Source organism: Micromesistius poutassou (genome assembly GCF_964030765.1).
Source record: "Micromesistius poutassou genome assembly, chromosome: 12".
In the NCBI taxonomy this organism is placed as follows: Eukaryota; Metazoa; Chordata; class Actinopteri; order Gadiformes; family Gadidae; genus Micromesistius; species Micromesistius poutassou.
In genome coordinates, this window is record NC_140282.1 from 6657799 (window position 1) to 6680161 (window position 22363).

Below are 22363 nucleotides of genomic sequence, written 5' to 3' on the forward strand. Positions count from 1 at the left end.
AAATATGGTAGGATCCCCTTCACTGTTCTCCCAAGTTTTGTTATTATGGTATTCAAGCAGATTAGCTTCAGATTGCCGTTTTGTGAATGCTGCCCTCTCTGAAACAAGGCTATTCAGGAGTGATAGCTCTTTTTGATGTGGTCACTAGTCAACACTCATAACCAAATCAGTTTGAAGATAAAGGTTATGCTTTCAATAAGAAGAGAAAATATCAAAACACACAAAAGCACCGTATTATATCATTCATCAAATCAGGGATTTTTTAAGTTGGCCATCACTGCAGGTGATTTGTAGCTTTCATCAAGGGGCTGATTATGGATTAGCACCAAACATTTAAATGAAACATTTAATGAGTTTTGTTTTGTTAAAACAAAACTAAAACAGCAACAGATGCAACCAAGTGTTAATTTTTTGAGGCTGTGCCAATGTTTACTTTGAACTTATTTAAATAAAATACATTTTGTATTCTGAACTGACGATACACTGACGATTCTGAAGTGCAAACGCTAAGTTTTATCGGATTATAGTCTTCTAATGTGTTAGGTTGTGGATCATTATTTAGCAGGATAAGTTAGTTGGTTTAAATTACCTGTTGATTTTGTAGCTTGAGGCAATCCAAGGCTTTCTCCATGATATTTGAGAACACAAGCCCTCTTTCTGCGTGGTCAAGTTGAGGGGGGCTTTTGAAGCATGGGTCCAAAGCTGTGATCACCAGCAGGACTTAAAACTTGTCAGGAGACTTGACATGGAGGTCCTGGAGGGTGGTGCTCTTCATGCTCCCCGCGATGGGAGAGTCATCCTCATCGGGTATCATGCTCTTTTCAATCATGCTATTCAGTGGCAAAATCAGTGAAGGTTAGGGGGCTGAGTGGGCTGCTAAATAAAAATCACAAAACTAAATTTTGCGATCGATCATAAAAACCAATGTCACTGGATTTAGAAAGCTATTTAATAACGAACATATTCAGCAGCTATTTCAATGTTTAAAGAAGGCCAAAATATATGACAAATAATTCAACCTTTGGGTCGATGGGTCGACAGGTTTTGACGGTTCTTTCACTTTGTTTGCATTGACTGATCGATCACCGCCGGTCAGACGATTATAATAAAAATGGGTTAGCTACACTGAGTTTGTCTGCTGCGTTAGGGTTCTTCTTGACCTCAAGGCTTGGGAAAACTGGCGTGATTGTAGCTAGTTGCTAGAGGTACCATTCTAGTATGTCCGAGGTGCTATTGCATCCTGTGGGCACGTATGTGATCAGCTTTCTGTGTGGACTCTCCAGCAGTGTATGCAGTGAAGCTAACACAGCGGGGGCGGTTGTTCTTTGGGAAAGAATGGAGTTACCGTGGAGCACTTGGCCAAGCAGGCGACTGACATAGTTTCTTTAGCCCCGATGGTTAGCCAGGTTTAGCGTATGTGCGAGACAGTTTATGAGGTGGCCGAGTGAACTTTTTTCCACCGAAATGTCCATGTTGGATGCATTGTCGGCGAGCCTGCTATTGCCATGTTTATGGGGTTCTCCATCAAGGTCATTTTTCACATCTCATTGTCATCCAAAATGACCACAACCTGAACATACCTCGACAATGTTGTCCCCTGTGTGGCAAACAAACAGTTTGTAAAACAAAGCTCTCTATCTTCCAGTCACTATCAATAGAATGGGCTGTGATAGTAATATAGCTTGGAGTGGCTTGTGATGTTCAGCCCTCTGCCGTTAACGAAATGCATTCGGCTCTCCAAAAACTTTGCTTTACATGAACTATTGCCTTGGTGTAAAGCTTGGAGATGGCGGTGCAGGTGAGGTAGGCACGAGACGGTACCTCATACTTTGCAGGGCTCAAGACTGCGCCCCAAAGAAATATAATATGCAAATTATGAGGGTGCAAGGCAATTTTTCCTAGGTCGCAACGGGTCAGTAAAAAAAAAAAAATACATACCAGGGTTCTCCCACTTACAATGTATTAATGGTGCTGTCCATTTTAAAATAGGGTTATTGCAATGCGGATATGAGTTGACGACTGACATCATTTTTTTTCTTCCCCATTTCAATTCTGAAACAGTTCAATGGGCTCTATGCACGCAACACTTCCGCATTGATTTCAGAATGCTTCTACAAAACCGGTTCCGGTGTAACACTGACTTCTGCGACCCACCGAAAAGTGTGACCCAAGGGGGCGCTGTTGAATATTTTCTGAAACATGAACGAGTTTGAAGCGTAGACAGGCATGAAGTCGTTCACGTGCGGAAACATGCACAAGCTTAAAACGTAACCCTGATTTATTTGATTAGTATTTTACAGACCCATACTATGGGTCAACGTGCTACTGCCCAGTTTAACAAAACTGGGCAAAAAGTTTTAAGCTTGTCCATGTTTCCGCACATGAACGACTTCATGCCTGTCTACGCCTCAAACTCGTGCATGTTTAAAAAAAAAAACAGCGCTGCCTTGGATCAAGCTTTTCGGTGGGTCGCAGAAATCGGTGTAACACTGGAACTGGATTTGTAGAAGCATTCTGAGACCAATGCGGAAGTATTGTGTGCACATAGCCTATTGGTTAGAACACATTATATTGGAATTAGGCTTCAAAAAGAAAAACTTCAATATCAGGAGTAAATACTGTATTGAGGAAGTCAGTGGCTTTGGGGGTCCACCTTTGGTCTGAGCCCAACTAGGTTACGCTAAAGTGTTTTGCTCACCAGACAAGCCGTGGAGCACCGCGTCGGGCAGCGTTGCGTAGTTGGAAGGACAACCCGCGTCGGGAGATTCGATTTTAGGTCTTGTTCTGTGCATAATATGAGGGATGGTAATTACAGTTTGGAGCAGTGCTGGAAGTTATAGAGCTGCTGGATGAAGCACCGGTGTGAGTGCTCTCATTGAAAATAAAACCACCAGCGCTATTCTGGCTGACAGAAGGAAATAAATTATCGGAACTGAGTGCATTACCTAATTACCAGACTGTTATTAGTTTTAGGTAGAGATTTGAAAAAGATGTCGAGGCACTGGCGGTAAAAAAAAAAACAATTATGCATAAACATTTTACAATTGATTTCAAGTGACATGAAAAAAAAAAAAGGGGGCGAAACCAAATTTGTTAGGGTGCTACTAAATGAAAAAGTTAGTGGAACCAGTGCCACCAGTAGAATATGATAGTCTTGAGCAGTGCTTTGATTCAAGTTTTTTTTCAAAACATGAACAAATCTGTTATTCTTAATCACCGAAAGCTTAGCCATGTGCTAACCAACTGATTTGTTATGGCCTTGAAGTACTGACCCGAACGATTTTGCTATGGTTGGCCAGCCCTTTGGCATTGTTCTCTTCATGGGTGTCTTTCGGGTCTCCTTCACTTCCTTTTCATTATAGAAATGTAGATACATGGTAATATTGGAAATTTCTAGTCTTCAAATAGTGTTTATTTTATTAAATATTTTTTCATTGCTTTCTGATGTTGGAACAGGAAACCATTAACCTGACTCCGCCAGATGGATTGATTCACATTTGCTCAGCATATCCATCTGGGAACTTTCCGTTGAAGAACTTTTGGGAAGGGGCGAAAATACTGTTTAGCTGATTGGATAAACCATAGGTGGACTATCATCACCTATGTTGGTGATAGACCAGCCAAATCAACCAATCAGATCAACGAAGCGTATGACGTACTAACAGAGCGTTAACTCGAGGCAAAGCTCAGCAAGCAAGTTAGCTCAACAAGCAAGCAACATGTCGGTAAAGGATATTTGCCGTTTGTGTAATGAGAATTTACGTATTAAAGGCACACTTTCAGGTGTCCCGTCCATATTCCAAAATAAGGATCCAAGAGAAAAAAGCATTAGCGAGAGTCTAACAGAATTAGAGCTACCGCTGTCTGAAAATGTGTCTAGATCAGGTCGGATTTGCATGCATTGCTTCCGCTTGCTTGGTAGACTAGAGATCGAGTTCGCCGTTTTTAGAAGAGAAGAAGCAGAGAAATATATATATTTTTTGCGTTTTTTGGAAAGAAGCAGAGAAAGAAACAAGCCCCGCAGAAGCATCAACCTCAACCGTCACGTCAAACATAGATTAAAAAGAGAAACAACCATGTGTACCATGTGTCATTGTTTTATTATCAAATAAACTGCTTTCACATATGGACGTGCATCCGTCTATTCTCCGTAGATTCTACGGACGTGCCGTATATGTGAATGACATATCCTGACGTTGGACCTCCTGAAAAAATACTACCCCCGAGGTAGTATGTTCTCCGGAGGAAATGCTAATTACCTTATATGTGAATGAGCAGTAGGATGTCGGCATTTCACACCAGTTGAGTGGGTGTGTTGATGACGCTTTGGTCTACGTTTGCATGTCATTGAGTGGCACCCGCACCCTAATCGATAATCAGCCTACTGCCTTTTGTTCGCTGAATGGTTTAAAAAATATTTTTAGGGACCGAGCCAAACATGGCAAGGTCCCTATTGAAACCCTCGTGTTTCTTCTTCTTATTATTTTCCCTCATCTTCGACTGCATTTTTCCCCCCCTGCACATATTCGAAAACTGATTTTTATTTGGCACATTTTGTGGGACTGGTGAAAAATTTGATATTCTAGCCCTCAAATTCACATTCGCCCCTAGGTGGCGCTATACCAACTATGCCAAAATTTCAACGTTTGCACAAGCATAACTCGTCACCGGTTGGACCTAAACTCATGAAACTTTGCACACATATGCAAATCCTCATAATGAAGAAATTTGCAGATACTAACTTAGCACTTCCGGTAGCCAGATTTCCCGCCATTTTGAATTTTGCTAAAAACAGTAAATTCCCCAAGGATCCCAGGTTTTTCGACTTTGACAAAAATCCTTTGGCACATATCATCTATGGCCCATTATCTTCAATCTGACATAAGGATTAGTCTGTAGGATAACTTTCAAAGTACCCATGAGCCATTGAGTTCAAAAAGGGGTGTGTTTTTCACACCAAAAATAGTAAATTGCACATATCTACATTAATTTGACTCCTATGGTGTTGGACCTCTCTACTAAAGTTGTTCAGAATCGAATTCTGAACAAGATTAAGTCAACAATTTTTCAAATGGGGCGTGGCATCGAAGTGGGCGTGGCCCGTTACTAAAATAGCCACAGTTCATAGACGCAATGTTTGATTTGAGCGGGACCAACAGCGGGACCTCAATGGCCGTTAGGTACCAAAGTTCTAACTGCTCACCAAAAATTAAGTCGATTTAAAAAACAACATGGCCGCCAGAGGAGGGTCGATCACTCTGCGGACACCGTAATAGTTATGAATATGAAATTCACAGGACACGTGTAAACTGGTGCCTCTAGCTCACATACCAAAATTCGTGTTTCTATTTTTTGTAGCGCCCCCTACAGGAACTTTAAAATGCAGCCCCTACGTCACGTTTCACCAATATGTATCAAACTCGGTAGGCACGTACAAGGTCACAATACCTACAGAAAAGCCTCTTGGACCCATGCTCCAAACCCCACAGGAAGTCGGCTATTTTCATTTTTAATTTTCACTCTTGGCGGCCATTTTGAATTTTTTTTCACTTTTTTGCCTTGTATTTGAATGAACTCCTCCTAGGGAATTTATTGGATCTGCTTCAAAATTGGTCAGTACAGTCATGAAGTGGTGCTGAACCAAAATCGTGCTATTTGTGACTGTACGTTGAAGGGCGTGTCCGTGGCGTGCCGTCAAAGTTGGCCATTTTTGAATTCCGTCGCCTTGTATTTGAACTAACTCCTCCTAGGGAATTTATCGGATCTGCTTCAAAATTGGTCAGTACAGTCATGAAGTGGTGCTGAAACAAAATCGTGCTATTTGTGACTGTACATTGAAGGGCATGGCCGTGGCGTGCTGTCAAAGTTGGCCATTTTGAATGGAATACTTTCACTTTTTCGCCTTGTATTTCAACTAACTCCTCCTAGGGAATTTATCGGGTTGTTGATGTAGGGTTAATAATGTTAGTTAAAGTTGTTACAACATGTAATTCTGTTAAATGTGGTCATACATGTTAATGCTTTTTTAAAACTGCGCGCAGTGATGAACGGGACCTCGTGCCGGCTTGCGGCTGCGTCACGTGCGGTCCTAACATGTGCACATCTTGCCAGCCCACATGTTAGGACGGCACGTGACGCGGCCGCAAGCCGGCGCGAGGTCCCGTTCATCACTGCGCGCAGTTTTAATTAGGGACCGAGCCAAACTTGGCAAGGACCCTATTGAAACCCTCATGATTATTATTCTTCTTCTTCTTATTTTCCCTCATCTTCGACAGCATTTTTCCCCCCCTGCACATATTCGAAAACTCAACTAACTCTTCCTAGGGAATTTATCGGATCATTGATGTAGGGTTAATGAACATGTAATTCAGTTAAATGTGGTCTTACATGTTAATGTCAAAACAATCAGTAGGACACCACAGGGCACCTCTGCTTCTACAGATTACATAAATTCACGAATTTTTTTTAAAACTGCGCTTTTTTAAAACTGAGCGCAGTGATGAACGGGACCTCGTGCCGGCTTGCGGCTGCGTCACGTGCGGTCCTAACATGTGCACATCTTGCCAGCACACATGTTGCGACGGCACGTGACGCGGCCGCAAGCCGGCGCGATTTTTTTTTAAAACTGCGCTTTTTTAAAAACTGCGCGCAGTGATGAACGGGACCTCGTGCCGGCTTGCGGCTGCGTCACGTGCGGTCCTAACATGTGCACATCTTGCCAGCACACATGTTAGGACGGCACGTGACGCGGCCGCAAGCCGGCGCGAGGTCCCGTTCATCACTGCGCGCAGTTTTAATTATCATTATGTTACACCTTCCCTGCTGTCGGCTCCCAGACCATAGTCGAGGAGCACAAAAGCGACGTTCCGCTCTGTCGATTCTCTCGGGAATCACTTTGACCGGCAGTGGGTCTGCTTATAGGTTTGAATATGGTCGGAATGAAGCGGCCACCGATTATTGACAGGCTGGGTACTTTATTCTTAGTTTCACTAACTTTACAGTAGGGCCTACACATTTGCACAGACACAACCGGACTCGTTCATTACTTCACTAAACTGACACACACTACCGCTCGCTATCCTCGCTCGTCCACTCACACACTGCCATTCTCGCGCACACACATGCGCTACTCTCGTAACAATTATTATTGACAACAGTTAGATGAACATTATAGGGTCCCGTCCTTCCTCTCCCTGTTTTCTCAGTTAAACACAGAAATCAACTACATTTGTCCCAGTGTTTGTTAGATGTGAAATGAAGCCAAAAAAGACGCTCTCTTCCTCCAGTAACGCAGTCGTTCACGACGCCTTTCTTGTTCGTCGTTTCTTCTATTTGTCTGTAACTTATGCTCCAATCTTTCATCGATCGATGCGGATGTTGTGGATGCAACGGAATATATGCATCGCTGCAGCAACATTTAACATCACGATGAGTTCTGCCCGTTTTGCCTGCGTGCTGTCTGCGGTCAAACCAAAACAAACCCGATCCCGCCTCTTGCGACCCTACGTCATATGCCGTCCCTTGCAAGCCTGCCCCCCTTAAGCAGCCGGAGATTCTACTGACACCGATCTCCGCATATCGGGCATCAAGTGTGAATAAGTGTGAATGACCCTCACGGTCGAACCTCCTGCTCCACAAATGCGGAGAAAAGACAGAGGTCATATGTGAAAGCAGTTAAATAGTAACAAATGCCAAACTTTGTTTCACAATGATACAAGTATCATTAATCAATCTATTTTAACAGGTGAAAGGAAACAGTTTTGAGTAACAGTGGCACACAGTTTTGAGCAACAGTGACCCTCAGCTTTAATCAATTGCATTGGTTCAAGAAACTGTACATGGCAAAATAATTTCAATTCTTAACAAAATACAAGACAACAGCTTAGGTTGAGTTCAGGTTGAGTAATATTCTGAGTTGTTGTAAGAGACACTAATGGCCTGCACCTGAATGGTGGTGAGTCTGAGTCTGTGCTGCTGTGTTGGGTTCCCATCTCACTTAAGTCCTCATCCTCATCCAAATAACCAGTGTAATCAATGTCTGGCTCTGTGACGCTCTCCTCCTGTGAATTAGGCTCTATATCCAACTCAATATCACCAAAAACTCACTAACTCACTCTGAATACTGGAAGGTTGCTAACAATGTAAGCCAAGTCAAATATGTGTTCGCTGTGTTCTACCACTGCCTCAATAAGTTCAGTGCTGAATCTACAGGAAATGTACAGGCTGACCAGTGTCGTTAACTAAAGAGCTCCTGTACTCCTCCAACATATCCAGACTAAGGTTTTAGCATCATCTGTTACCGCTCTACATTTCAGACATCAAACATCTGGTTCTAACAATTCATGTTTAGGAATAGGCTCTCCACAAACATCAGATGCACATGAACATACAGAGTGGCAATAGGTACAGCACAGATGTCCTGGCTCAACACTTGTGGTGTGCTCCTCAAAATGGCTGAATATAGCTTTTTTAAAGCAGCTGTGTGTGCCTGTGCCAATCACTCCTTCAAGTACTTGACTTCAAGTACTTGACTCAACCTTGACTTGACTGTTTGATAACATACAAAATTGCAAGTGATTGCAACCCATTTCTGCCAGCCTGTCCAACCTGTTGAACAATATCCTCTACATCATCTGGTGACCCATACATGACAACATGTGTGAAACATATGTGAAACATTTGGAAAATTCAAGCCCATCCCGAGAGCTGTTGTTGCTACAACAGTGATTTGCAATAAATAATGATGGGGGACATTAGGGCCATCACTTTTTATTCGATATTCAAATATGCATTTGAATATGACGTGACAAATCTGTATTAGAATATATATAATCAAACCGTTTTTTAAAATGACATGTTGTGTAGCACATTTTTTACAGTCTATGATTAGACCGTTTGGTTTTTACTTTTTATTTTATTGTTTGCAATCTCATCCATTCACGGGCGCTCTAATCAAGCGATTAATATATCCTGATTCAAAAATGGATAACGCACGGAGCAGCCAGCCTGAATGGTAAATTTCGACCCCAAGTCATCCCCACTGACAGAAACACGCTGCATTGGTGGAGACACGGGCTGCCACAAATACCCACTTCTCTCAACATTGATGCGCAAATCCCTGTGTGTGCTAGGCATGTCTGTGCGCTCCCAACGTGTGTTCTCCGCCGCACGTAACACCGTGAATAAAAAGAGAGCCGCACTTGATCAAGTTGATAGACTGGTGTTTCTAGCAAAAAACATTAAGAAATGAATCTCTTGCAGATAGGCTATAAGCCTTAGTACTCCTGCTGCTGTCTCCTGTTTAAGTTGTCACATCATTGTTGGCTCTGTGCAGTTCCGATTCCGTTTTCGTTTTTCATTGCATAGCCTAATTTTGTGATATGCATAGTGGCACTTGATATTGATTAAGTTTATATACTGTTTAAAACAAAGAGGATATGGCCCAAGTCCTGTTTATGTCTCCTATTGTCACGTTATACATTTGTGATTGAGGCTGGCTTTACACGACAATGATCTGAACACAAACAAACAAAAAGTGGCGTTGTGTTCCCACTTTTCATTCCACGTTTAGACGAGCGTCTTTGGGTGGAAATCTGCGTGCATATGACGCAAAAGTGTGTGAAATCCGATTTGTTGTGGTTTGCCTGTACTGCACATGGATGTGACGTAAACGCTTACGGGACGAGAGCCAGCATGAGCAGCTCAGAGCACACTTTTGCGTTGTTAACCCTTTAGACGGAAACGCAATGGTGGAGCATTTTTAAGATTTCCACTCTGGAGGGTGGGTTAATTTTTTTGTGTTTTTTTAAGCCCCGAAAACGCTGTCGCCGTCTAAACGAAAGGCACATCTGATAAAATAATTTGTCGGTTTCACCCGGGAGCGTTGTCGTGTAAAGCCAGCCTCCATTAGTGTTATTTTTTTTTGGGGGGCTTTCAAGATTCAGGGCTACCAAACACCAACTGGAATCGGCCGTGGAGGATGTCTGTGTCGTTCATTCCTCCTAGCTGCATGGCAGAGACTCCTAGCTTCCCAGCCTCTTCAATTTGATCTTCCATCAGGGCAACCAACAGACACACTCCCACTACGAGATTCTTGACCTTGGTAGATCACACTCTTTCCGAAACTAGTCAGGAGAAGAGCAAAAACATCTTTTCCTCCGAGAAAAACCTCCAGTGCTGTTTTTTTGCTGTTCTTTCAGTGAAGGAATACTCACTAATTCTGATAAAACTTGCGCGATAGCTATGCTCATCTCATCCGTGGAAGCCGCCATTTTGTTTAGACTGAACAGTCGCTTCTCGTTAAATCTGCGTCACACCTAAATCCGCCTCAAAACCAACACTGATTGGCTGTTCATTTGGCGAACGGCTCGAAATTTTCTCCATCGCAGGTTACCAGACTGATCTGCGAGTAAAATACAATGGAGCTTGTGAGATCAGGAGGTTAGGAAACCATAAGAATTTCAGGAAACATTTTGAAAGAATTATTTTAGATTTCAGCCATTGTTGCTCTCGTCAACCGTACTACCGACTATGCTTTGAGATGACGTTGCACAATTTGAGTTGATGCTGCACGTCACGCAGAGGACCTGCCAACACTACTAGTAAACAAAACAATGGTTGCATCTGCTGTACAAACAGTGTATTGCGCAAAATAATTAAATTCAGACCGCGTTTTCTTTTTCTCCATCACCGTGCTTTCTGTGGAGGTGGGGTACTGAGACATACTGTCCAATGGGATTCCATTTCATCCCTAAGTTTAAGACACCTGCAATGTTTGTGGTGCATTCTTTTGGAACCTAAAGGAAGACTAGCAGAGATCATTGCATTGCCAAAAACCCAGAGAGAGAAATACAAATCATTGTTGTTTTTCAAAATCACAAATTAATGGATTTTGTATGTGCTCAGCCTCTGGCAATATAAATGTGTCTCTAGTCAAAGCATACTGTGCAAGCATTTGGAAATGAAATAAAAGGGGAGGAGAAGGGGAGATAAGAGAATGGGACAATGGATGGTGGAGAGAGAGAGAAAGAGAGAGAGCTGAGACTAAAATAAATGAAATTCTCTACAGCGCCAAGGAAAACACAGTAGAAGGCAGGAGCTGAGTGTGTGTGCTTGTGTGCGGGGGGAGGTATGGGGCTATGAGGGAGGAAGGAAGGACACACTCGTCTGAGAAGTGACCGATCTGCTGAAATTATTGTTATGTCTCAGTCAACTTCATTAATCTCTGTTATTCATAATGTGAAGAATCAGGGGGGGGGAAATTAGAACCAAAAGAGAAAGATAGTACAGAAATAATCACAAAGCTGTCTTTAAGGCTGTGCTCCAACAAAAGGAAGTACTTAACAAAAAGATTTTGATTCTGATTTGCTTTGAGGAAATTATCCCCAGCAGCACCTTTCACTGTCTTAAGAAATCACGTCATCATTGTTTATACCAGGAATTTGAGCATGTTTGATTAAAATGTACAAATGGCAATCGGAGTGCTAGGAACAGATTAACTTTTGATATGACTCTGCGTAGCTCGAGACTACCTGAAGATAACTGGACATCCACAATAGACAGGAATGACAGGAAAGGTTTTTAATTGTGAACACAACTGGACATGAGGTTTTCACAGGTTCATATTGCAAAGCCTCCGCCAACAGAAATCCTGCCATTCTGGTCAGGATTAAATCAATTGGATGGTGATCGACCCTGGGACCTCAAATCACAGAAAATGGCCTTCTTTGTTAGCTAATGACACTGACATTTTGTGTTTTTGTCAAAACACTTAGAGCTAAAGTACTTACCCAAAGATCTGTACAGTGTTATAGGGTGAAGCTTAAGCAGCCGTGGGTTGCTGTTATTGACCCTATAATAACACAATATGTATTTTTTTCATCAATGCAGCTGGACTTCTGTCTCGGGTTGGGTACGGAAATCAATCATCATATTTCGGTACCTGAAAGGCTGAGAGTGCAACTGGTTGGTTGGAGTCGTTCAAGTGGTGTCTAACAGTAAGGTCAATGGCGAGCCGAAAGCAGTCGCTATGTAGTTGTTTTACACTTTTACAAACTGGACGCAGACATCAATGCAGACAACGGTCACTAAAATAGTTGTAATGTGAAATACAAAGCTGACCAGGAACACACGTCTAACCTGTGTAAAAACCTGGTCAAACACAACATATATCTAAAAGCCAAGGAATGTACCGTGTTTGATAGCCGTTAGTGCGTCAGTACACCTGCAGCCAGTGTTTGTCCCTGTCTTGATAGATGTTAGCATTTTTTGGTATGTCCGAAACCAATAAGACCTGAATTGCATACCATTTACAGGGGAGATATGACAGTATGGGACAGCAAATTACCTAGACTCATGCACTAAAATCTAAATTGCATAAGGTTTCAATTTGCAATCATTATTTTTTTAAATAAAGATATATTATTATTGTTGTGGTAGATTATTGATTATCTGTTATCAGCTTGTCTTTCGTGTTGTTTACAGTAACTCTTGCTTTCATTGATTGGTCAGCCAGTCCCACTCTCAACCCGTGAAAAAAGGTACTATTAGGTACACGTAGATAAAACATAATACCGTTACTAAGAGAAATGTGATAGCTAAAGCTCTTGTCGGTAAGATTCAAGAGTTGTAACGAGAGAGAGAGAGACAGAGAGCAGAAAAGAGCAAGATATTGAAGTTCAAAATCAAAAGCGCGCACACACACACACACACACACACACACACACACACACACACACACACACACACACACACACACACACACACACACACACACACACACACACACACACACACACACACACACACCTGAGAGCTGCAATCTTTGATGTTGTCTGAAGTGCTCTAATGAGAGGAGGCGAGGGTCGTGGCGGTGTGCTTTGATGTAACAAGACAGGCTGGAGCCCAAGTCACTTCTGGTTTACATCTTCACTGGTTTAAATCCAGGTTTGGTTCAGATCTTCCCTGGTTTAAACTTTAGGTTGACATTACTGATATGTCTTTAAATAGACATACACGTTTCCTACACAAGTTTCCTAGGACTTTCTCATTTATATGTTCATGATCACTCACTGGTTTGTATCCCAATTAGTTTACTACAGAACACATTTCAAACAATAAACTGAACCAATTTCTGTTATTATATAGTTGCAGTTTGCAAATTGCAGATTAAAGTTCTGATGCTTGCACTTTTTGGACAGTCCCTATACAATGCATTGGATGTTTAAAGCCGTTCCATCCATCCGTTCCACTGACCTTTTAATCATCCATTTGTTTTTAAGTTAAGTAGCTAACCACTGTATCTCTAGCAGACAGGCAGACTGACAAAAGAAACACACACACACCAACACACATTTAAACATGCACTCGCCAGCACACACAGTAACAGACACAATTTTATCCTGAGGAGGAGTACTTTTTTACACATGGCCAGACACATGGAGGCCTGCACACAGAAAAGAGGGCACACACACCAAAGAAAAGGGCCAAAAAGAGCAGAAGAGAGACACTATCTTTAAAAAATAGGAAAAGAGGCGAGAGGAGACCAGTCTTTTCAAAAGCACCACAAACAAACGCTGTTGTTAGGGAGGGAAAATCACAAACAAAGTGGGATGCCATAGAAGGACTGGAGAAACAGGACCACAATGCACCACACATCAATCCCACCGACTTCCAGCTGGGTACCCTGTCGTGTCCCAATGTGCCTTGCATGCAAGACGAAGAGCAGCATGTTTCTTGTGCCAGTGTCTCAAGAAATGGCCGGGATACATCCAACAAATTGGTCATTGAATGTTCATTTGTCTTGTATGTATTGTATTGCACTAGAAACAATGGAAGTAAAGTGTCCTTACGACAATGCAAGTGTCAAGTGTCAACAATAACACTTTGTCCTTGTCATGTTTCGGATTTTTTTTAGGTTTGCTATAGCGCTAGAATCAAGGTCAGATGTTATTGTATACAGTATGTGGTTGCCATGTTGTGGTTGTGGGTGTTATTGTGGTGTGGCAAGACTATTCTCTTTGCCGTTCTCAAGTAACAAGAGATCATTGGTTTTGGACCTTGAATCACTGTAATGGCACTTATTATTCTAATGTGTGGTCTGGTGTAAAAAAGTTTTAACTCACTGGCTCTCCAAGGAGGGAGCTGGCGTGTTGGTTTACATGTTTAGGTCAGGTTCATTAATAAAGGGACTGAATCTAATTTAAAAGGCATTTCATAGGGCCTACCCTAAAGCAGTGAGAACATTGAACAACATTGTTATGTATTGTGTAATCTATTTTCTATTGGGTTCTGGGATTCAATTCTGGGAAGATACCAACACCAATGTTGAAAATAACAATCTGTTGATGTGACACAACCAATAATTCAATGTTCACTGCCATCTGTGAATATCATTGGATTTGCTGGTAGGCTGATGGCAATGAACAAAGGGAATATCGGTGGAGACCGATGTACAGCACAAGAATCAGTGCATCGCTATTTTTCAATGGTTGGTACTAAAGTGGCTTAAACTTAAACTACTAAACATATAAAGTTAAAACTTTAAAGGAGCCGTTATCTTCTTGTTCTGAAGTTAAAAGCCCCCTGCAGGTATGAGTGGGATTCATATGGATAGAAAACAATGGCAAGTAACAGTGTAGAGCACAATATGCATGCTACAGTAATAATGGGGTACACATATGTACTGGGCCTCCATAATGTCTTCCTACTTTCAGAGTGTAAGGCGGCAAAAGAATGGCACCGCATGCACAGCACAGTGTTTTAATAACAATTTAAGTCAATTATTTTAGCGTGATGTCACCGAGGTGTGCCCACCTGTGACGTTGCCACAACTACGCCTCTGCTGATTCATGTAGCGCATTCCTGTATTCTTGAGCGGCTCTTTGGACTCATTCTAAAATCAGTTGCAGGGTTAATTTTACACATCAATAATCTGTTTGAATCTGTATTTTACAAAATCCATTCACTGACAGTCACATTTTTTGGAGTTGCTTTTGAATGTTGTAGAGCTAGCAGGAAATACTTCTAACAGTGATTCTAATACTACTTTGTGATTGGCTGATTGTGTAGAATCATTGACAATAGCTCTATAGAGAGGAGTGCTGCTGCCTGACGGGGGGGGGTGTGTGTGTGTGTGTGTGTGTGTGTGTGTGTGTGTGTGTGTGTGTGTGTGTGTGTGTGTGTGTGTGTGTGTGTGTGTGTGTTGCACTGTGCACTACCTGGACATTACATAAAAGCTTCTACTCCCGCTGTTCTTTGAGCCAGTCTGCCCCCTTCCCGCCCCATCTCCACCATTCCACTATCCCCCATCCTCTTAATCATCCAGCTTAGGCTGGGGCTCTGCAGTACCCCCAGCCCCACACACCCACACCCATGCCTCTCGCTCTGTGTCTCTCACTCACTGTCTCTCTAGGCTTTCTCTTTACCCGTTTGCTTGCGCAATCACTGCCAGCCCTAGCTTACCCATTCATTCTGCCTCTATCTCACTATCCTTCCAATTTACTCACTGTCCTTCTCTCCCACACCCAGTCGCTGATTGTGATTGGTAACTCTATACCCATGTTTCTTGCTGTACCTCTACATACGGATGCCATGGAAGTACATGGCTAAAGGATGACCCGGTTTGCAAATGACAGGACCATTTAGTCCAGTGCGCGCTGTGCTGGCCGTCATCGGGTATCAGCCTTCAGGATACTTTATGGGACTGAACAGTAAACGCTCTATTTTACAAAACCTTCACCAAAACCTTCCACCTTCACCTTTTTTACATTAAAACAAAACTCGATTGCCAGATAGAACTTTGTCAACCCAGATGAATGATTCCTCAAAAGACGTTACCTGTACGCCTCGGGCATACCTGGTCCAATCCCAGCATGCCTCAGGAGAGAGTCAACATGAAATGCGTTGCCTTTTTAACTGATTCATTTTGATATCCAAAAAGGTCTGTGTGATGTGGAGCCAAGATAGCGGGGGTTCACAAGCAGCTCGTGGTGGGGTAATGAGCGTGGGGATGGATGCTGCGTGTGGATGGATGCCCACAACTGAAAATTACTCACAGGAACCGGAAGTGAAACTTCCACCTTCTTGCTGAAACCAGGGTGTAAACACACACAACGCTTGTGATCTCTCAACCATTGTGTGATACCCTGTGTACTGAAACCATCATCACAGCAGGAAATTTACATTCTATATCCAACATGCAGGACGGTATAGAACTACTAACAAAGGCCAGTTAAGAGCTGACCTTTACTCCAACTTGTCAAAAGGACCCCCACACACATACAAACTCCACCATACTCACAACCTCCTCTCAATGAAAAATAAAAATGAAAAGGATAGACTAATTTTAAAAATTTCATGGGTCCAGGTTTTACATCCAAATATTTTAATTAAAGTCGTCCAAGTCCAAGTCCAGTTGGTTCATTGGGTTTCCCAGTTTACCTATTGAGGTATTTTGTCATGTATATTTGCCAAAACTGTACAATGTAACTCTTTCCTCAGCAGCCAATTGAGCCAACACTTTTGTGCAAAATATTATTATTTTTTTTCTTCACAGACCAAATTGACAAAGACAATCTCTTCGGGCTAATTGAGTTGCGGGTATATGAGATGTTGTATTCTTTATTGTTTATTCAGCATTTAAAAAATATCTATATCTATAACATTATAACAAAAGAGCTGGCTGGGTGCATTGAAAGAGTTACACAGAACAGGTTTAAATATACCTGGATTGATTCTCTACATTTTACATAATATACGGTGGGGGGGGGGGGGGGGGGGGGGGAGCAAACAAAGGCTCACATTTGATGTCTTCCAACAGATTATCTATTCTAGCTACATCCTTCGCTGCTTAATTATTCAGTATGCGTGATGTGCTAATGCTAAAGCTAACATTCCTTCCACCTACCACACAAAAATATGACTCACTGCTACGAGATCATGTACATTTAAATCGAAAAGAGACATGATGTTTCTTTTCACTGTTAAGCCACACTGTCAAGCCACAGAGAGAATCCATCAAACAAATTAAAATTACAAAACTAAATATCTATAAATATGCCTGCCATAACCACACAGGATCACAGATGCAAATGAGCTATTCAGCTAACTCTGGTATAGAACCTGTTCTGTGCATGGTCCCTGTCAACTAAACCAATAAACATAACACGACACAAGCACAGGGACCCAGCCGGCCGATTGCCCCACCAAAGTGGCCTATGGAGAAGATAATTAAAGTGTGTTTAGCAGATGGGTGCCGTAATAAGCCGCGGTGGTCCCACAGGTTTCCCTTCTCCAGAGACACTGAGCAGGGATTCTATTATTGGACATTAATCCTGTAGCCCAGGCTGACGGCACTGGGGTCTCTGGAGCCCATACATTACCTATAGATATAGGTTGGCATCCATGACATGCTAACAGCATACAATCTAAAGTCAAGAGTTTAAAACTGAACTATGGCCGGTTGTGGTTGTCATTGGTGAATTTATGCAGTGCATTTACGAGTGTCAGAGAAAGTGTGATTTTACAATACTTGGCAATGTGTGCTCCATATATTTCTTACTACAGTTTAAAAAGCAATGATAACATCCAAATCTCATCATTATCAACCTGTCAAACATAGTTAGACAGGTCGTGTCTAAAGTGATACTGCGCAACACCACTAAACAATGCTAAAATCACCAGCTTGTGTTTAAAGCGAACACACAGATACACACACACACAATTTGAAATACACAGCAAAGATGAAAACAGTCATCAACTGCTTTAGTGATTTCAGCTCAGCAGACGTCAGGAACTCTCAGAACTCATTGCCGGCCCGCCGGTGGTAACGACTTTGACGAAGAAAGAAATAGGCAGGTGCTGAGAGAGGATGTAGGGGAGCACAGCGACGGCCCTGTATCATTAGGGATTAACCTAGCCGCAGGCTCTACAAATAGACTGTCTCCACCTATAAGCCACCAGCACACAGACATTTATTTGTACTGCCAGGTTGCTGCTGGAGCAGCAGCTGTGCAGGTGAGAAAGGGAGCACTTCTGACTTACTCTGAGTCCCGGGGATGGACCCACCATGATCACTTTGATGTGGCAATACATCAGTTATACTATGACTAAACATGTACAAACACTTTAAGACATGTTTCCTTTCTGATTGTCGTACACCTACCACATTAGGAAGACATTGCCTTAAGAGAGTCATGTTGTCTCTCAAATATTGGTAGACATCACTAGCTAGAAATCTAATTAAATTTAAGATGACATTGATCATAGAACGGATGTAAAGCTTTTGCCGTAAAATTATTCTGGCATAGAATGAGGCATAAGGAGGTTCTGACCTCCAGATGAGAAGATAGATTTTTTTCAGGTGGCTAGAACCATCAACACACTCAGAATGTGGGAACACAACCTTCTGCAAAAAGATTTATCAGGGTATAGCTCAGAAAAAGAGCAGATGTATCGAGCTCGACTCCTCCTCGTTCATTAGAAACGTGTTTCTGCTTTAGATCCAATAACTACTGGGAATGTATTTGCAGACAAATGTATGTTCACTTACTGCATTAACCTTACTACATTCTTGGTATCAAATGAAATAGCCTAAAATGGAAGTAATGGATTAATGATAGTGTTTTCTGAAACAAATCGGACCTATAGGATCGATGAACTCACTCCTCACTCGTTTAAATGCACAAACTTTTACAACACTTTGCAGAGGTTATTCCTATGATTTTAACACATACGACTCTTGATTGCAATATTAAAATAATAGCACTATTGTGTGACAACCTTATAAACATTGCGTTGTTGTTTATATTTTATCAAGAAGTGATAAGAAGTGATAAAACAATGCCCAGTTTGAACTAAGCTTTTTTTTATGAAGCATTTATAGACTCCACGAAGAAAAACTTAAGATTATTTAGCAAATAAAATACCAACCTACACCATTCAGCTAAGTTTGAATCATAATTTACTCCGTTAATAAACTTTGTCAACCAACTTTGTTGAAACTTCCCATTGTATGGCACTCAATGAATGAATATAACATTTTGTTGAAGCCAACAATAGCCAGTAATCAGATAATAACTGACATCGACCCAGTAGTCATCTGACGGCGCTCACCCAAATCTCATCTCTGTGACTGAAATCTTAAATATAACTCAATGGACAGTAAGCGTCCGGCATAACCATGAATGAAAGCAATATGTCTGTTTCCCATACGAAGATGATAAAGTCATTATAACATTTAAAGAATGTAGCGTCCAGACAGTAAACACAGTTAAGCCAAAGCAGCGGGTCTCTCAATATCAACAAAAACATGCTGGCTGAGCTTTGGGTTTCGGAGATTCAAAAATGTTTCCCATGTTCTTACAATATAAATGAAACACTTGACAAAATCAAAATTATCTTAAGCTTTTGTCGTGGAGTTCAAATAGGACTTTGCTTGCAAACGCCTGACATCCGATTAAATTTATAATGATTTCAAGCTGCGCCTTACCTTCAGTTCCGCACTCTCCGCCATCTTGTATTTCTTTGCGCAAGCGTGATAGAGGTTGGTCACATGACTGGGACGCGCAGAACCCTCGGTGGCCATGCCGCACAAATGGCAACAGAGGGAATGTTTTTTCATCCAATCAGTATTGTCTGAGGCTAAAGCCTTTTTAAAATACAATTTTGTGGTTCAAGATCATACATTGTTTGCTTACATTATTTTGATGAACAGTTGAGTGCTGATTTATTGGAAAAACTATTGCCTATAAATGGTCTATTTTACAATTCAAACTAAATGAAAAAAAATAATAATTAGGGTCAATTAAGTACAACCTAACATATTTTCGTTCAAATACTTTGAGAAAAACGGTTTTAGAGGCTCAAAGCTCAGATGATTGCATTTCAGGCCAAGAACCAGTAGATGGCAGCATATCACAACAAACTCACATTCATGAACCTTGCGCACCTGAGCCGCAGGGGGGGGGGAGGAAAATTAAATACAAAAAATAAAGAAATGCCAATGTATGTATGAATAAATGAATAAAGGAACAGTGAATGAATAAAAAAAAACAATCAATTACGAACAAAGATTAATGATCAAATCATCCTTAGATTGTCCTCATAATTAGGAATATGTTCCATGCAATTCCTATATAGGAATATAGAACAGCTTGACTTTTGATATATGAACTGATTAAAACCATACTGTCCAACTATCAATTTCCTTGTTGACTTCTCACTCAGTATTCTGAGTTAATTGCAAAAATCCCAATGCAAAAACACCAATTATCTGGAGTGTTTTCATTTTTTTTCCTGTTTAAATTGTTTATTTCTAAATGCACAAAAGGAACGGTTAAGATACAAATCCATTATTAATGCATGTGATTCTTTTTTTGCACGACATAACCACGTTCACCTAAATTCCGATTTTATATCTGGACGCATAAATCGAGAGTCTATAGCAGAGAGAACTACAACAGGTGCCTTAACATGGGGAAGCAGGATTTAGTTACTATGCAACAAATCCTAGCTGGAATAAACTCCCTGAGGATTTAAGACTTGCCCCAACTCTGACAGCTTTTAAAACAAGACTGAAGACTTTTATGTTTGCTTTAGCTTTCTGCTAAATCTTAAATCTACAATGCTTCGATATTTTATTTTATTACTAACTTTGCCTTTTGCCTCTCACTTTCTAAAATGCATTTTATTTAACTTTGTTTTTTTTTTACTTTGCCTTTATTTTCTATCTATTTTACTTTTTACTTGTCTATTATTTTTATTTTATTGTATGACAATGTTTATATGTGAAGCATATAATAGAAGTTGCCTTGCCTTGCCTAATGTTGAAATTTGAACTCAGAGTCGGCTGTTGGCTGTTCCATAGCGGAAGAACAACAGCACAAACATGCCTGTATGTTTAATACCTGTTAACAAAGCACACAAGCAAAACGTTGTATTATTTAAAAAACATGAAAAACGAAATAAATCACAAACATGTAAATACAAAGATCGATCATCTTTTTGGTAATTCTTATTCCCTCCGTGGCAGACATTGATTCGTTTGACTTGTGCAATGTAAGGTAGGCCTACGTTTATTCTCCTTTAAAAAGGCTTGAAAGTATTTCCTAAAAGAACGTGCGAGGACACGATAGGCACATGCACGCCATTGCAGCTTTGGGAAGGTTAATTACTACTTTACGCTTACCCTCCCTATTCTCTGATGGTAAAATGGAAACATTTTGTCACGAACCCAATGGCAAACTAATTCTCAATCATAATGCCAATAAGGCGTTTAATTTCCAGAAATAACTAGAAATGGGAATGTATCACTTCACTGTCATTATGTGAATATCGGTCTCACTGCAAGTATCTGGGGAAAATGAGCCATCAGAGCGAACGTGTAATCAATACCTATTAGTCGTCCCTTTAGATGAATTAGGTTTCACTATGATGTCAGGTCCTGGGCTGTAGTAGAAGCCTGACTCAATGTCAAACATTATAAGTCCACTGGACTTGTCATGAACTAATGCAGTTGTCTAATAGAATCCTGTTTAGGCATACTTCACATGTAAAAAGTGGAAACGTGTGTTCTTCTTTTTTAACGTGTCATCCTCACTTAAGACCGCTAGATGTCAGGCTTCTACTACAAAATAGAAAAGACAGGCTAAACATCAGTGGCTTCCAATTTTTAATAACAACAACATGGATACATAGGCCCCACATGGACTGGAGTAACCCCAAAGTCGTCGTGGATAGATGATCAGAGTATCGCCGTGGTAATCACTTCTCCCAGGGTTGTTTTCATAAGTGTCCAAAAATAAATAGGCCTAATAATGCAAATAACAATAATAATCATAATAATACACAAGTTAATGGTTTAAATAAAGCAAAGGGGAAACATGAAATGGCAGTTTACAAATAGCCTTTGTGATCCTTTTTGAAAACTTAAATTATATCAATGCTATTGATCGTGATGTCAAAGTGATCAGTGTTTACGAGCGTCATAGGCTACATCAATGAATGTGAAATTGAATTTTCTTGAATTGAAAGTTTGTGAATCACTTATTTTATTTAAACAACATAAAGCAAGACATTATGGTGGTATTTATTTTATACTGGAGCATTTCGCTGAAACCTCTGCGAGATTTAGATTTTTTTTTTGTTGCTTTTTTTTTTGCTTTTTTTTAACCACACATGTGTATAAATGGCTCAATATAGTTTACCTGTATAAACAAACTGTACACTGCAGAGAAAGAATGTATTGTTTGAGCGACACACCGCCTCCTTTTGGTCTTTTCTTAGATCTGAAGTGGTGCTGATTGTGTGAATAAGTGCTCTATCAAAATAATATATATAGATTTAAAAAGATAGTATCATGAAA

At 41.0% G+C, this 22363-nt stretch overlaps 2 protein-coding genes across 4 annotated transcripts in view; both read right to left on the reverse strand.

Annotated features, from left to right (window-relative positions):
• Positions 1-19507, reverse strand: part of LOC311356440 (E3 SUMO-protein ligase PIAS1-like) — a 50356-nt gene extending 30849 nt beyond the window's left edge. Inside the window, exons 1-3 of one of the 3 annotated variants that reach the window (XM_084476219.1) lie at positions 19490-19500; positions 2699-2784; positions 590-830 (exon numbers count right to left, since the gene is read on the reverse strand). In XM_084476219.1, coding sequence (XP_084332345.1) covers positions 590-631 — 42 coding nt within the window. In that variant the 5' untranslated portion in view covers positions 632-830; positions 2699-2784; positions 19490-19500. Of the gene's footprint in view, positions 1-589; positions 831-2698; positions 2785-19489 lie in introns of all 3 variants that reach the window. The other 2 variants (XM_084476220.1, XM_084476221.1) reach the window with 2 other exon arrangements.
• Positions 14786-22363, reverse strand: part of LOC311356136 (SKI family transcriptional corepressor 1 homolog-B-like) — a gene marked incomplete at both ends in the record, with an annotated part of 18793 nt that continues 11215 nt past the window's right edge. Inside the window, one exon of the mRNA XM_084475901.1 lies at positions 14786-14893. Coding sequence (XP_084332027.1) covers positions 14786-14893 — 108 coding nt within the window. The remainder of the gene's footprint in view (positions 14894-22363) is intronic.